Source organism: Aulostomus chinensis, chromosome 24, assembly GCF_037954235.1.
Source record: "Aulostomus chinensis isolate RoL2024-O1b breed Wild chromosome 24, RoL_Achi_v1.0, whole genome shotgun sequence".
NCBI lineage: Eukaryota > Metazoa > Chordata > Actinopteri > Syngnathiformes > Aulostomidae > Aulostomus > Aulostomus chinensis.
In genome coordinates this window covers 16,596,238-16,611,480 of record NC_141343.1, presented here as the reverse complement: position 1 = coordinate 16,611,480, position 15,243 = coordinate 16,596,238, and the positions used below count along the sequence as shown (strand labels likewise).

The window sequence follows — 15,243 nt, the reverse complement described above, 5'->3', positions numbered from 1 at the left end:
AGGTGAAAGGAACTCGCACAGTCACAGATGATCTGCCCATCTGGATTGTAAAGATCTGGAGATCCGTGCCATCAGAGGCCAACCAACGAAACAAAAATAGGCTCAAATTCAGCCTGTTCCACCCGTCCAAACCAAACTGGTCCAGCTCAGTCCATTTTCACTCAGGGACATACCATCTATCTCCCCTCCAGGGGCAGATATCTTTGACATACAGAGGTGGGTCGTTCCAATGACATCATTGTGACTGGCTCGGTCCCTGCAATGAGAAAGAAAGAAAAGACAAAAAAAATGTTACTCAAAACTAAAGTCTCAAACTGACTTCTAGCAACTTTATAAACCAGAATATTAGAAATGTAGGATTCACCAGTCTAGAATCCGGATTCTCATCTTCTCGCACATGGAGGGAAACTGTGGACGAAGAGGAAAACAACCCAGTAAACCATGAAGTTGATGAGTACAGTCTTGTAGCGGTGAAGCGTTTGTGTGTCTCACCCTGATTGGCATCACCAGACTCTGGTTCCATTGAGGATTGGCGTTCTTCTCCATAATCTTAGTGTTGACCTACAAAGGTAAGAAAATGTAGTCCTTAAAGTTGCAGTGTGGAGGCTTCAGAGGAACTTATTGACAGGAATCTTTTCAGGATCTTTTTATCAACCTGGAACTAAGAATTGTTGTTTTTGTGGCTTAGAATAAGCCGATGTAATGTTGGCTTGAGCCGGCTTAGCGGGAGGCCGGCCGGCACGTACTGGAGATTCCACAATCCTCAATATTAGCATAAGCTGGACATCAGCCTTCCCAAGCTTGGCTGTGCAGCTACGACGGCCACAGGTACCTTTAACCTCCCACTTGAGTTGAGACAGAAGCTTAGAGATCCACTCAAGTAACTTCCACAGAAGGAGGGATGATGCTACCCAGCACTGAGGCAACAGTATGTCTGAAGGAACATGACTCCGCTGTGGTGTTACAAGACTGATACACCTACAGAGGGAGCTCCTCCTCCCTGGAACCCCCCACGTTGCACTGAGATTCCTCTATGGAAGGAGGAAAAGGACACGGATACGTGACCATTGGAAGACTGGAGGTGCTCACATTTTTGACAGATTTCAAAAACATGTATTCTTTAGCACAAGAAAAAGCTAAAAAGGGTGAATTCTCATTGACAAAGATTTGAAATTGAAAGCCACTCCAGTCTGAAGAGGCAGGGGTCGTTCACTTGGCTGCAGTCTGCAACTTCACCACAAGATGTCACTGAATTCTAGATGATTCCTTTCTGCATCCTTAAGGAGTACAATGGTGAGTTCTTCTGCACACACCGTTTTGCCAGCGAAGTGGATCTCCACCAGCGGATCCACCAAGTTCTTCCTATTGCTGTCAAAGCCGAGAATCTGCCTCATCCCGTCCATGAAAGCGTCATCCACTGCAGACAGAAAGGAGAACCATTCAGAACCGTTCAGTTTCTATTTCAAACGTGTCGGGATGGTAAACGCTCAAGGACGCACTCTGTGGAAGGTCTTCAGCTCTAAAGACCCTCAAGGTGAAGGCGGCGCCTCGCAGGGACAGGCCAGCCGGCCTCAGCAGGTTTGCCTCGATATCCTCTTTATCCTCCACACACTCGCGCCTGTCAGCCTGCCACACACACAAAATCACAAATATTTAATCAACTCATGATCCGCATACAGCAACACACACAGATCGCGGTCTTCATGCCGGAATGTCTTGGTTCTGGTACTCTGGACTGAGTCCAGTTTTAAATCTGCACATTGAAATAATCCATGCACAAACTTACAAATATCCCTAACGACAGATTGAAGAAAACTCAAAGTTGGGTGAGTCTCAGCCTCTTTTCTGACCTCTGGGTGGACGTATCAAGGTGCATCTGCAATGGGCATTTCAAATACTTCTCTCCTCAAAACGTGTACTACATGATGTTATTGGGCTTTATGTATTCGCTGGATTTGCTCCGTGGGCTCGTTGACTTCAACTTAGCAACTCAGGCCATTTTGAAAATGGAAACAGACCAAGGGCATCTGGGTTTGTACGCTAATTAACATGCTAACAAGCTAACGTTACTGTATTCTAGTCTAATTAACAATGTTTAGCATGAAATAGCAAAACACTGAGGAGCTAATCTTTTATGTGTGGTAAGACTCACCGGGGGCTCATCTCCAGCAGCCAAGACAAACAGGCTGACCTTCAGGTAACCTTTAACCCCTGCCGACAGGTCATCAGGGTCGCACAGCAGCAGCCACTTCCTCAAGAAGCAGTGTCCTACAAATGGACAATTTTAAGCACCGCTGTTGTGAGAAATCCATGTTAATATGAAGTTGGACTTACTGTGCTCGTTGTAGACAGTGCCAACGTCGATCTGTGGACAGAAACGTGTGAGATTAATTACTTTTTCTTACATTCCGTCACATTCTCTGAAAACAATTAAATCTATTTTTGTCAACTGGAAAAAAACGCACCTTAAATTCACCGATAACAGCATCAGTTCTGAGGGAGCGAGAGTCGCACACCTGCCAGACAAAGTGACGTTACACCGCATTCAGTCCTTTCCTAAGATTGTCATTATTTTAATGTATTTCGATTTTGTTTAGCAAGGAAATATCAGAGTTCAAAGTTCTTGATAAAAAATATATCGAATGGGTCTGACAAGCCCGACTCACGGTGACGAAGATTGGTTCATCGAACAAGTCTGACGGCGTCTCAAAGAAGTTCAGGAAGAAAGTCTAGAGAAAAGGAAGAAACCACTCACTCAGCAGCGCGAGTGCTCAGGTCGTTCTACTAAATTTCAGCTGCCAACAAAACGTAAAAACTATGAAATAAACAACTGAAACCTGGAGGCTGTCGGTGAAGGTAATGTACCTCATCAAAAACTGGGTTGTTGCCTTTTCTGATGCGGGTCCTCTTGCTCTGCCCGGCAACTGTTACCTTGACGACAGGCTTGATGTTGATGCCGGGCAACTGTCGCCCCTCAATGACCCGAATACGAACCTGCAGAGGACGATGAAGGGCATTAAACTGACTGCTTTTATGTACCAGCATTAATTCAACATCTGTGAATTTCAAGTGCTGAGACGTTGCGGTTGGTAACCAGCGGCGACGGCACCTGGATGTCCTGCGGTTTGTTGGGCAGAGGTTTGGGTTGACTGCTGGCTCCCCTCCTCCTCTTCCTCAACCCTCCGTGGGTGTTGTAGGATGGTGGCGAGCGTTTGGGCGTCTGGGCGGCGGGTGACTCCTGGCCCTGCGGCCCTTGGGGGCCGACGATCACCATGGAGCGCCCGTCGTCAGCGCCCTGGTCCTCGGGCGGCTCCAGCATCATCATACTCTCAGTGTCCTCCTCCCCCAACGTGTCCAGAGAAATCACTGTGCACGGAAGGGCGGAAGTTCATATTTTCATACTAAGGTTCCGTGTGTGACAGACAGCGGGTGTGTGAACATTACTGGTGACGGTGTCCAGCTCCACGCCAGGGTTGGCGTGGGGCAGCGGCTCAGGCAGGGCCGGGGGCTGGAAGATGGGGGCGGAGCCTGGAGGAGGGACGTAGGAAACCTGCAGGGTCAGAGTGGCCTGGTGGAGACAAAACACACACACACACACACACACACACACACAGAGTATATATAAAGAGGTTGGTGTGTCTTAGATAACATTCCATCTACAGAATGAGTGCTCGGGGCTCCCCTCACCCCTGTGTTGTTCCTCTTGGTGTCCAGCAGGGACACGGTGAACGTGGCCGCCAGGTTGGGAGAGTTGAGGATGTCTCTGAGGGACAACCGACACTCCCCGAGAAACCTGCACACACGCAGCCATCAGAATATGTACATTGATAACGACCAACCCTTCACTGCATGACATCATTAACATGTCACCGTGTGTTTCTGACCGGGGGTGCTTTCTGATGGTGTACCTGATGTCATGATGGGTTCTCGTTTGCTGTGGTCTGAATCGGCTGATAAGTGGAGTGTTTCCTCTGCCATATGGTTTATTTTCACTCAGACAAAAGTCGACCAGTCAAAATGCAGACCTACTAACAATGCTAGGTGGCAGCAAAGCACCGGCTAGCTGGACCAGGACGCTTCGGAAAATGTGGTTAAAGCAGATTCAGTGACATCATGTCCCTGAAAGTGATGTCATGTTCCAAACATCAACATGCTCAGAAGTACAACTCTAAAAGCTGCTTCGTAGTTCATCAAAGTGTAAAATGACAGCGATAAAAACTAAACTCACTGAGGAATAAGAGCACAAAGCTAAGAGGTCACACTCAGGTCAGAAGCCCCCCGAGGGACTGGTGAGCGAATGAATGAATCACAGCAGTGAACGGGTGGAAATGTGAGTGAATAAATACTGCAGGATCACAATGAGAGGATGACCCCACGCTTTCAAGCCTGCCCCCTCCGCCTCCGAGCCAACCGCCGCACAAGTTGATGGAACAGTCCAAAAATAAGCATCTGAGGAGATTCTTATCTCCCTCAGGCCCTGAAGTCAGTTTGACACTGCCTGACAACACAATGGCTTCAAGTACTGTATTTATATTATCAGTAGTCAAACAAAACTAGCATGATGCAGCTTTCAGGCATCTCTAGCAGTTAGCAACTAGCTAGTGAGCATGTAGCAGCTACAGAGTCAGGCGTTCCCCTCAGGAGCTGGTCTTTCTGGGTGAGTCTCCATGTTCTCCCTGTTCCTGCTGGGTTCTCTCTGGTACTCCAGCTTCCTCCACAGTCCAAAGACATCAAGAGGGACCAGGTTAATCCAGACTCTAAATTGACCGTAGGCGTGGCTGGGAGAGCCAATGGTTGTCTGTCTCTATGTGTTGGCCCTGCCATGGACTGGTGACCTGTCCAGGGGGAAGGCTGCTGGGATAGGCTCCACCCCCCGCAGCAGAAAATGGATGAATGGAAGGAATAGATGGGCGGTGCTACCTGTTCCTTCCCATCTTCTCATGGTCTTTGACGACGCAGTGCAGTTCTGCTCCAGAGTCCAGAGGGATCCCCTTCAGATCCCACTCGAAACCCTGATGGACACAGAACAACAACATCTGTACATCTGTATCGTAAAGATGCTCACGCTCCACGTCCGGACCTGTGCACATACATAGAAGAATCTTTTTTGCCTCTGGCCACACCCACCAGTGATGTCACATGGTGCTGATCTACTGATGTACCACAAGGATGTTCACATGAAAACATTAGAATAACACATGACTAAATCAATAAGGCAACATCTGGTAATTCAAATGTCAAAGGTCTGTCCACCACATGAGGGCGTTCCTACCTCATTCCAAACAGGGTTGGGGTTGTTCTTGATGACTTTCGTCTTCTTCTTCGACCCTGAAACAGAAGAAATGACCCCGAAAGGTTAGACGTTAGTTTGTAGATGCAAACCCTCTTGTAGGTCCTTCAGCGGGTCTGACCAACAGAACCCTGTGACTACATACCCAAGCAGAACCTTTAGCCTAAACTAGACCTGAACCCAAGATAAACTGAGCTTTATTAATCCCAATTGAAAAACCTTGAGTTTCAACCCTAAAACTGGTGTCCTCAAAATATGGTCGCTTTAGAATACACACACTCACACACACACACACACACACACACACACACACACAATTGGCAAAATTCTGTTTCCAAATGACAATAGTGTGTGTTATCTTTCTGTGACTTCCTGTAACATAAAGTCCTGAGCTCTAATTTCCTGTCTGCCTGGTGCTCTGACAGGAAGTGACTGGTAAGATGGATGTGCATCAGCTACTGAAGAGCTCCTGTCACACACACTCACACACACACACACACACTATTGCATTCAATTTTTTTTTCACTTCTATTTGCTTTCGGTCTAAAAGCAGAACAAAATACTTTGATTAATATGTTCTTTCCAGATGAACGGAAACAGAGACAATGACTATTGTTTGATTTTTGGAAGTTCCTTGTTAATCTCTCTGGAGCAAGCGCTTGACGAAGTTTAAGTTGGGTTAATCAAAAAATTTTGCTTGAGTAAAATAATTTCACATTTACCACGTCCAACACGTCCAAACACGTCCAACACCGAAACCAAGTCTGTCTTCCAGGAGTTGTTCCTTTAAGTCGCTAAATTTCTCACCCAGTCATGTTGAATTGCTGAATTTGAGCGACTTTACTCCTCGTAGACGAGGCGTTACTTTTCTATACTGCGATGGCGATATGAGGAAGACGGCAGACGCACACATCAGTGACAGGTTCGTATCCAGAGGCAAGTGCACGGTGAGATTTAGGCAACAAAAGTACTTTGGTTGCGGTTCATGGAAGGTCACAGTTGAAGGTCAATAAAGACGTCACACCCGTGCCTACGCGCTGCTTAAGTGGCCCTCCGAGGAAGATTAGAGGAAATCATTATCGTTTTTCAGACGCCGTCCTCGAAGGCGCGGGCAGCTAATACGTCTTCTTGAGCTTTTTTGCTGTCATGAAACCTGAAATGACAAATAGGACATTGTTGCAGTTTTGTGCCTAGAAAAACTGTTACAACGCTACCAAGGTTGGACGGGTTTGCTGCAACCAGGACCAGGGCCCCTCGGTTTATCCTCTCCGTTGATTCAGGTCATTCGCGGTGTTCAAACATTCCGTCAACAAACTAAAAGAAATTTGTTGACATGAGGTTTGTTTACCTTTAGTTACACGACCTATGACCTGATTTAATGTCATGCGCGCGCGCGCGCGCGCACACACACACACACACACACACACACACTCAAATTCCTGCCAGAGAAAGCTTTCCTGTTTTCCTCACAACCGCCATCAACGTGAGAACACCTACGTAAGCGCACCTCCGTTCTTGGAGGATATCTTAAAAAACACCCCCACCCTTCCAGCGCAGGGTCGAGAGGGGACGGCAGCTGGAGGCTCTGTTTGGACTGTGTAAATCTTCCATGATCTGATACCTGGGTTGACGTCTCGGAGACAGGAAGTGGCATAGCATTAACTTCCTGGTGGTCTCAGCTTGGCAGTTTCTGTCATGGACTGAGAATAGACCAGACTGGGACCAGCGGGGTTTGAGGAGCGTAGCAGAGCTAAGTTTAGACCAGCATGTTGCTACAGTTTGGATGCCAATGAGGAGTCATTTCCTTCACCTGAAACCTCACTGATTCCATCTGTGTGAAAACTGGAGTACAAAGTTAAGAGTTTGGACCCATCGGTATCCAACAGCCCTGCCGCAGGGCTGCTCAGCGGGACCTTCCCCACGGTGGCTACATGCTAGCTGGGTTTCCACGATGGGAACTTGTGGGCTACTGTGGGAACTGGCCCTGTAGGACCTCTTTCAGGGCTGCAAACCTGATGGGTCTGTACTGGACAAAAATGCTGCTGCTGCTGCTGATGATGATGATGTTCAACAGTTCATCCAATCACCTGTGGAGTATTTCTAGAAGGTTTCTGCCCTTTTCCAAACACTTTCTATGGGTCACTTCTCAGATGGTCGTATGAACGAAGCCATCTGACACATCAGGTTACCAACACGTGTCCTGGTAGGACCAGACCCCCCTGGTAGGACCAGACCCCCTAAGACGTCACACTACCTTCGGGTACAGAGTCTTCTGTGTAGGATAATAATAAACTAGCATGTGTATGTGGCCCCAGGCTATAATTAGCACAGTGCCCAGCAGACGTTAGCCGGTTGCCAGATTTCATTTCTGTTTGTAACAGAGAACAACACTTAATCATTCCAACAACAACAGTCGGGCGGAAATCCTCCCAGCAGGATATAAACTTCTCAAACAAATGCACACATGCTTCGCTGCCTGCAGAAACAAGCAAACGAATGCACAAACCAAGCCGAGACGCAACCAACGAAGGATTAATATCACCAGGTGGATCTGGGACCGCAGGTTCAAATCTGTCCCAAAAAGGTCTACATGTTGTAGGGTTTCAGCTTTGAGCAGCTTTTGTGCAGGTTCTGATGAAGAACTATCCAACCCGTCTGAAATACCATCGATGGTTTCATCCATTAAACAAAAAAATATGAACTGTGTAATCAAGATTTTTATTTTTGGTCTTGCTGTTTTGCAAGCAAATTGTCTGTTTGCAAGATTGCACATAAAATATGGAGCCAAATTTCACCAAACTTGCCAGAGGGCGCTAGACCGAGCCGAGGAAGACTCCGTTCAATTTCGGGACTGATCCATTGAACAAAGTGAAAAGTGGCACTTTTTTACATTGGCTTTGGTTGAGAAGTTGCAGCACTGTTTGTGCTTACACTTCTCTCATTTTGCCATTCTAACACTTTAGTTGTACACAACTAACAGAGTAGTCTCCCTCCGTTTAACCCTTTCAGCTACACATTCACCCCTTCACACCTCCCATACTCTGTCTTACATGTTCCCTCTATTTAAGACACATTTATCTCTCTGGAGTTCTTCTCTCAATACGGATTCTAATGTGTATAAATGGAGGGTCTGTTTTCAGGAGACAGGAAGCTCTGTCTCTCTCTGCATTCATTCAGTTCATACGACATTGAAACACTTGAATCCATCTCAACAGCAGTTTTCTGATGAATATTTTTGTATTCTTTGTTTACAGATTGCGACATACAAACCTGCCAGATGGGGATTTTGTGGTTTTTACTTTGCTTTAACTGATAACCTTCCACCGCGACTTGAGGTCAGTAAGGTGCAGCCTGTAAATGATGCTTGAGCCTGCAAAAGCCTGGTCTCAGTCTCACCCTTCTGCTTTAGTCCAAGTGTTAGACACAGAGACACAGAGAAAAATATCAAAACTTATTAAAACAACTTCCTGACTAAGAAATGTAATTTTGTTTTTTGCAAATCTCATAATTTCGATGTTTTTCCCTCATGATTATGGCTTTTTTTAATCCTCCTAAAAGCATCAAACCACAGAAACGAGTGGTGTAAATGTCGCAACACGCTAACATGTTACAGCTCAGAGATGTTCGGGCCTGAAGGATCTTCTACGACATGTTCTTGCCATGTTTGTGAGGACACGTGAGTTGATTTAGGGTTGAGGTTCAGGTTGAAGCTGGATGAAGAGCACCGCCCTCCTCTCCAGTACAATCATGAGAGTGATGGCACCAGGAAACGGCGCTTGGACAAAGGCAGGAAGTCAAGAGCAGAGATCACCTCATTAAGAATACCGACTCGTGGAAAGTACAATAACAAATGGGTGGAAAAGCAGCCGGTACCCATATAGCATCTCCAGCTAATGTTTATAATCTCCAGCTAACATTAAGCATCTCCAGCTAACGTTCTGTAGCTCCAGCTAACATTTAGCATCTCCAGCTAACGTTCAGTATCTCCAGCTAATGTTCACTGGGCAGTAGCTGCTTTCAGTTTAATATGAATTTTCATTAACATACAATTGGAGGAGCATCGACAGGTTTAGTTTAGCTACAAGGCTAAGCTATTAACATTTGTGTTGTAGTATTTTTATTTCAAGAACTGTATTTATTCAAGATAGAGAGGACATTGTCTTTGGCCGCAGCTATGCTAACACTTCTCACTCGCTATAATCCATCTTGCTATGCTAACTGGCATGGGTCTTAGCTCCCGAGAGGCGTTCTGTAGAAGTTGACATTACCTTTGTCCAATTTGCATTCTTCACTAAAATTCAGTGTCTAATATGGTGTTGCTGACAGAAAGTCAAGATCTTTTACAGTCATGACGTTTTCCCACCTGAGTCGACCGCCAATTCCAAGCAATCCAGCTTTCAGAATTTGCAAAAAACGCAACAGAAATAAGGTTCATTCCACCCGGAAAAATGTTGCACCAATAAAAGTCACGGTGTCGTCTACAAAGGTGGAGAGAATTCCCATCACATCTGAGCCAAGCCTGATTCTACATGAGTTCTGCCGGACTCACTAAACTATTATTAGCTGACGCGAGTGGCGGCGTGGAAGTCAGCGCAGGTACTGGAACCCTCCGTCATCCTCTTACCTCTGAAGGTGACACTAGCCAGAGGGTGAGAGTGTCTCAGGTTGTTGGCGCGCTGAAGAAAGCAGCGTAACATGGCTGAAACCTCCTGAATTCACTCTGTCTGAGTGGACCAGGCGAGATGGATCCAGGTCCGAGGGTTACATGACCGGAGGGGCCGAGGCAGAAAAAGCTCGCCAAAAAAACTACAACAACAAAAACTGTCTTGAAAAAAACAAACCAACAACTTTTGTTTCAAACTGGGATTTGAAAATGATTGTCAAACCAGTGATCCCAGATGATTGCAGTCTGGAACAACAGAGAGGTTCCTCTCAGGAGGAACCGGCTCCTGTCTCTGTCAGACTCCGCCGAGGCTGCCAGGAACACACACGACACCTCACATCCAGAGGAAATCTCAGCATTTCCTGTTCTCTCTTCCTCACTCGTCTCTGGGCTGTTTCCCACATCTCTGCCTGAGCGCTCGCTACATCCCTCCACCGCTCACCGCGCTCATTCCTGTCTGACCGCCCTCTAACTCTCCTCACTCGAATACCGCTGGCGAAGAAACAGACCTTTAGGGGTCAGAGGTTACTGCTGGAAATCAGGGCGGTGTCCACTCCTCAGCCCAGTTACTGATCAACATCATCACTTTTATTTGACCTCAAAGTTCACTGAGGTGCTGACGTTTAAAACCGCTCCAGAAAGGACTGTGGTATCAGTTCTAGGATCCGTCATCGAGCGTCTCTCGTGGTCCTCCGTATTTTTAAGGGTTCTGGAAGAGCCAGCGAGGTCAGTGAGGTCACAGGCGCATACACACCACACATGCCGCTGTGGCGAGAGAGCGCCACCTGCAGACGCGAAGCAGGAAACGCTGGTCACACTGGTCATGTACATCAGAAGGAACAATCCTGACTGTCTCCTTTGGAACGTTCCTTTGGAACGTCACTTCTCCTGGACCGATGGTGGAAAGTCCAAATGACTTGGAAGATTAGTGCTGTACTGCCTGGTTCTGAGCAGTGGTCATGCAGGAGAGCTGAGGAGACCGGGTCTCTGAGGAGACCGGGTCTCTGAGGAGACGGGTCCTCGGGGGGGTGTATTACAGAGTTATCAATAGTAGAAGAGGACCGACCACGTGAGGCCTCACCTGCATGCATGAGGTGTTTCTCTCCATGTCAGACCAGGTGCTCCAGTTTATTTCGACCTGTGTGCTGACGACTTGTCAGGGAAAATGTGAGGGTAAAATCTAATCAGCTTCAAGTCATGTGACCCCGGGGGTCCAAGTCAGCACCAGTCCACCTCTGATGGATCCAGCTGGTGGACCAGAACCAAGCTGAGTCCAGTTTCTGGTGGATTTCATCTTTCATTGAACGACTCAACCAGCAGATCTGATTGGCTCCGTTTGTAACCTGCCTGACAAACACCAGTGTGTGTGTGAGTGTGAGTATGAGTGTGAGAGAGAGAGAGAGAGAGAGAGAGAGAGAGAGAGAGAGAGAGAGAGAGAGAGAGAGAGAGAGAGAGAGAGAGAGAGGAGAGAGAGAGAGAGAGAGAGAGAGAGAGAGAGAGAGAGGAGAGAGAGAGAGAGAGAGAGAGAGACTCCAGGCACTGGCTGGTAGTACACAGGGAAACTTTTGTGCCATCACATAAACAAAGTATCATGAGTTTTGCTGAAGACACACACACACACACTCAGAGCTGAAAACACACACACACACACACACTCAGAGCTGAAAACACACACACACACACACACTCAGAGCTGAAAACACACACACACACACTCAGAGCTGAAAACACACACACACACACACACACTCAGAGCTGAAAACACACACACACACACACACTCAGAGCTGAAGACACACACACTCAGAGCTGAAGACACACACACTCAGAGTTGAAGACACACACACTCAGAGCTGAAGACACACACACACTCAGAGCTGAAGACACACACACACTCAGAGCTGAAGACACACACACACTCAGAGCTGAAGACACACACACACACACACACTCAGAGCTGAAGACACACACACACACACACACACTCAGAGCTGAAGACACACACACACACACACTCAGAGCTGAAGACACACACACACACACACACACACTCAGAGCTGAAGACACACACACACACACACACTCAGAGCTGAAGACACACACACACACACACACTCAGAGCTGAAGACACACACACACACACACACTCAGAGCTGAAGACACACACACACACACACTCAGAGCTGAAGACACACACACACACACTCAGAGCTGAAGACACACACACACACACTCAGAGCTGAAGACACACACACACACACTCAGAGCTGAAGACACACACACACACACTCAGAGCTGAAGACACACACACACACACACACTCAGAGCTGAAGACACACACACACACACACACTCAGAGCTGAAGACACACACACACACACACTCAGAGCTGAAGACACACACACACACACACACTCAGAGCTGAAGACACACACACACACACACAGATGAAGACACACACACACACACTCAGAGCTGAAGACACACACACACACACACACACTCAGAGCTGAAGACACACACACACACACAGATGAAGACACACACACACACACTCAGAGCTGAAGACACACACACACACACACACACACACTCAGAGCTGAAGACACACACACACACACACACACACACTCAGAGCTGAAGACACACACACACACACACACTCAGAGCTGAAGACACACACACACACACACTCAGAGCTGAAGACACACACACACACACACTCAGAGCTGAAGACACACACACACACACTCAGAGCTGAAGACACACACACACACACTCAGAGCTGAAGACACACACACACACACTCAGAGCTGAAGACACACACACACACACACACACTCAGAGCTGAAGACACACACACACACACACACTCAGAGCTGAAGACACACACACACACACACACACACTCAGAGCTGAAGACACACACACACACACACACACACTCAGAGCTGAAGACACACACACACACACACACACACTCAGAGCTGAAGACACACACACACACACACACACTCAGAGCTGAAGACACACACACACACACACTCAGAGCTGAAGACACACACACACACACTCAGAGCTGAAGACACACACACACACACTCAGAGCTGAAGACACACACACACACACTCAGAGCTGAAGACACACACACACACACTCAGAGCTGAAGACACACACACACACACACACACTCAGAGCTGAAGACACACACACACACACACACACACTCAGAGCTGAAGACACACACACACACACTCAGAGCTGAAGACACACACACACACACTCAGAGCTGAAGACACACACACACACACTCAGAGCTGAAGACACACACACACACACTCAGAGCTGAAGACACACACACACACACTCAGAGCTGAAGACACACACACACACACTCAGAGCTGAAGACACACACACACACACACTCAGAGCTGAAGACACACACACACTCAGAGCTGAAGACACACACACACACACTCAGAGCTGAAGACACACACACACACACACTCAGAGCTGAAGACACACACACACACACTCAGAGCTGAAGACACACACACACACACTCAGAGCTGAAGACACACACACACACACTCAGAGCTGAAGACACACACACACACACTCAGAGCTGAAGACACACACACACACACTCAGAGCTGAAGACACACACACACACACACACTCAGAGCTGAAGACACACACACACTCAGAGCTGAAGACACACACACACACACTCAGAGCTGAAGACACACACACACACACTCAGAGCTGAAGACACACACACACACACACACTCAGAGCTGAAGACACACACACACACACTCAGAGCTGAAGACACACACACACACACACACTCAGAGCTGAAGACACACACACACACACACACTCAGAGCTGATAGACTGAAACACTTGAGGGAGCAAATGGTGAAAGAAAAGGACAACACATAGACAGACGGCGCCTCAGCAGCTGTCATTCATACCAAGGCTCCTGTGAGGGTTGTTAGCCCCGCCCCCTTGGCAGTGGCGGATGGGACTCAGGCCAATCAAAATCCGAGGGGCTGAAGGACGGTGAGTGTAACGAGGCTGTGACCGAATCTACGTCACCATCACGTCTGTCAGCATCCACCGTGATGAACCTGAGTCAGCAGAACTCTGACGGCGCCTGTCCAGCTCTGGTTCTGACGTGTGGAATCTGAGGAACTAGAACGTGTGTACGGAGGGAAACAGGTGGAGGTGAGGATGCAGGAAATCAAGTCCTTTCAAAATAAAACAGGAACAAACTAAACCAGAGTTGGAAACCCAGAAGTTCCAAAACGACTTCCTGGGAAAGTTTGGATTGTTTGAAGAAATTAAAAATGTCAACATGGAGAACGGGTTTTTGGGTTCTGTTCTATGGTAGCAGTACCACACACACACACACACACACACACTCATCAGGAGCAATCGGGGCTCAGTATCTCGAGACAGCACACATCAGCAGCCAGCGGGGACGTGAGGATCGAACCTGCGACCCTGCGGTTACTGGACAGCCTCTGAGTGAGAGCCTTCCTGTCGCTGCGTCATGGTGACCCCGCCCCAAACACACCAGCCACTCCAATTATAACCTGTCAGCTGTTTCAGGGGTGGAGCCTGCTCAGTGTGTGGATCAATACTGAACCATCACACACACACACGCACACACAGAACCTCAAAAACAATGATCCTACCTTCATAGGTGACGGAGCAGTAGGCATCGCTGATGTCATCATCCGGCGTTTGCAAACGTTCTGCACACAGAATAAACACTCGCAGCATGGCGAACACACACTCTCTCACATACACACTCTCACACACACACACACTCTCTCACACACACACACACGGCGGAGCTCTAACAGTCACACTAACAGAGAAGTCCATATATTAGCATCAATATCCAAAACGTATCCAGGAAAGAGCGATGAAGGAGGACGAGAGACACTGATACTGAAGAGAGAGAGGGGGGGTGTTAAAGCTGCTGTTCTCAGCTGTCTCGCTCGCCCCCACTCTCTCTCACTCACACACTGAGATCAAGCATGGGGCACTGGCTGACTCATGCAGGGACACACACACACACACACACACACTGTCCTTTCAATCACAAGGGGCTTAAAGGGCCAGCACACACACACACACACACACACACACACACACAGGCCTTTATATTTTGGGTCAAACATTCCTGTGCAGTCAACAATCCAAAACCAACACAGTGGGGAGCACACACACACACACACACACACACACACACACACACACACACACGCACACCCAT

General features: G+C 47.8%; 1 protein-coding gene across 8 annotated transcripts in view; it reads right to left on the bottom strand.

Annotated features, from left to right (window-relative positions):
* dysf (dysferlin, limb girdle muscular dystrophy 2B (autosomal recessive)) overlaps nt 1-14,975 on the bottom strand; it is a 61,374-nt gene extending 46,399 nt beyond the window's left edge. For 6 of the 8 annotated variants that reach the window (XR_015111914.1, XM_086198197.1, XM_086198202.1 and 3 more), the window contains exons 1-16: nt 14,657-14,975; nt 5,273-5,328; nt 4,921-5,012; nt 3,688-3,793; nt 3,445-3,568; nt 3,110-3,366; nt 2,866-2,994; nt 2,667-2,729; nt 2,466-2,516; nt 2,335-2,365; nt 2,153-2,268; nt 1,500-1,626; nt 1,314-1,417; nt 493-561; nt 365-408; nt 174-256 (exon numbers count right to left, since the gene is read on the bottom strand). Coding sequence is in view for 7 of the 8 variants with exons in the window: in XM_086198197.1 (XP_086054323.1) it covers nt 174-256; nt 365-408; nt 493-561; nt 1,314-1,417; nt 1,500-1,626; nt 2,153-2,268; nt 2,335-2,365; nt 2,466-2,516; nt 2,667-2,729; nt 2,866-2,994; nt 3,110-3,366; nt 3,445-3,568; nt 3,688-3,793; nt 4,921-5,012; nt 5,273-5,328; nt 14,657-14,744 (1,540 nt within the window). In the remaining variant the exon portion in view is untranslated. Of the gene's footprint in view, nt 1-173; nt 257-364; nt 409-492; nt 562-1,313; nt 1,418-1,499; nt 1,627-2,152; nt 2,269-2,334; nt 2,366-2,465; nt 2,517-2,666; nt 2,730-2,865; nt 2,995-3,109; nt 3,367-3,444; nt 3,569-3,687; nt 3,794-4,920; nt 5,013-5,272; nt 5,329-9,914; nt 10,367-14,656 lie in introns of those variants that run through there. The other 2 variants (XM_086198199.1, XM_086198203.1) reach the window with 1 other exon arrangement.
* Nucleotides 14,976-15,243: the final 268 nt, after the last annotated feature.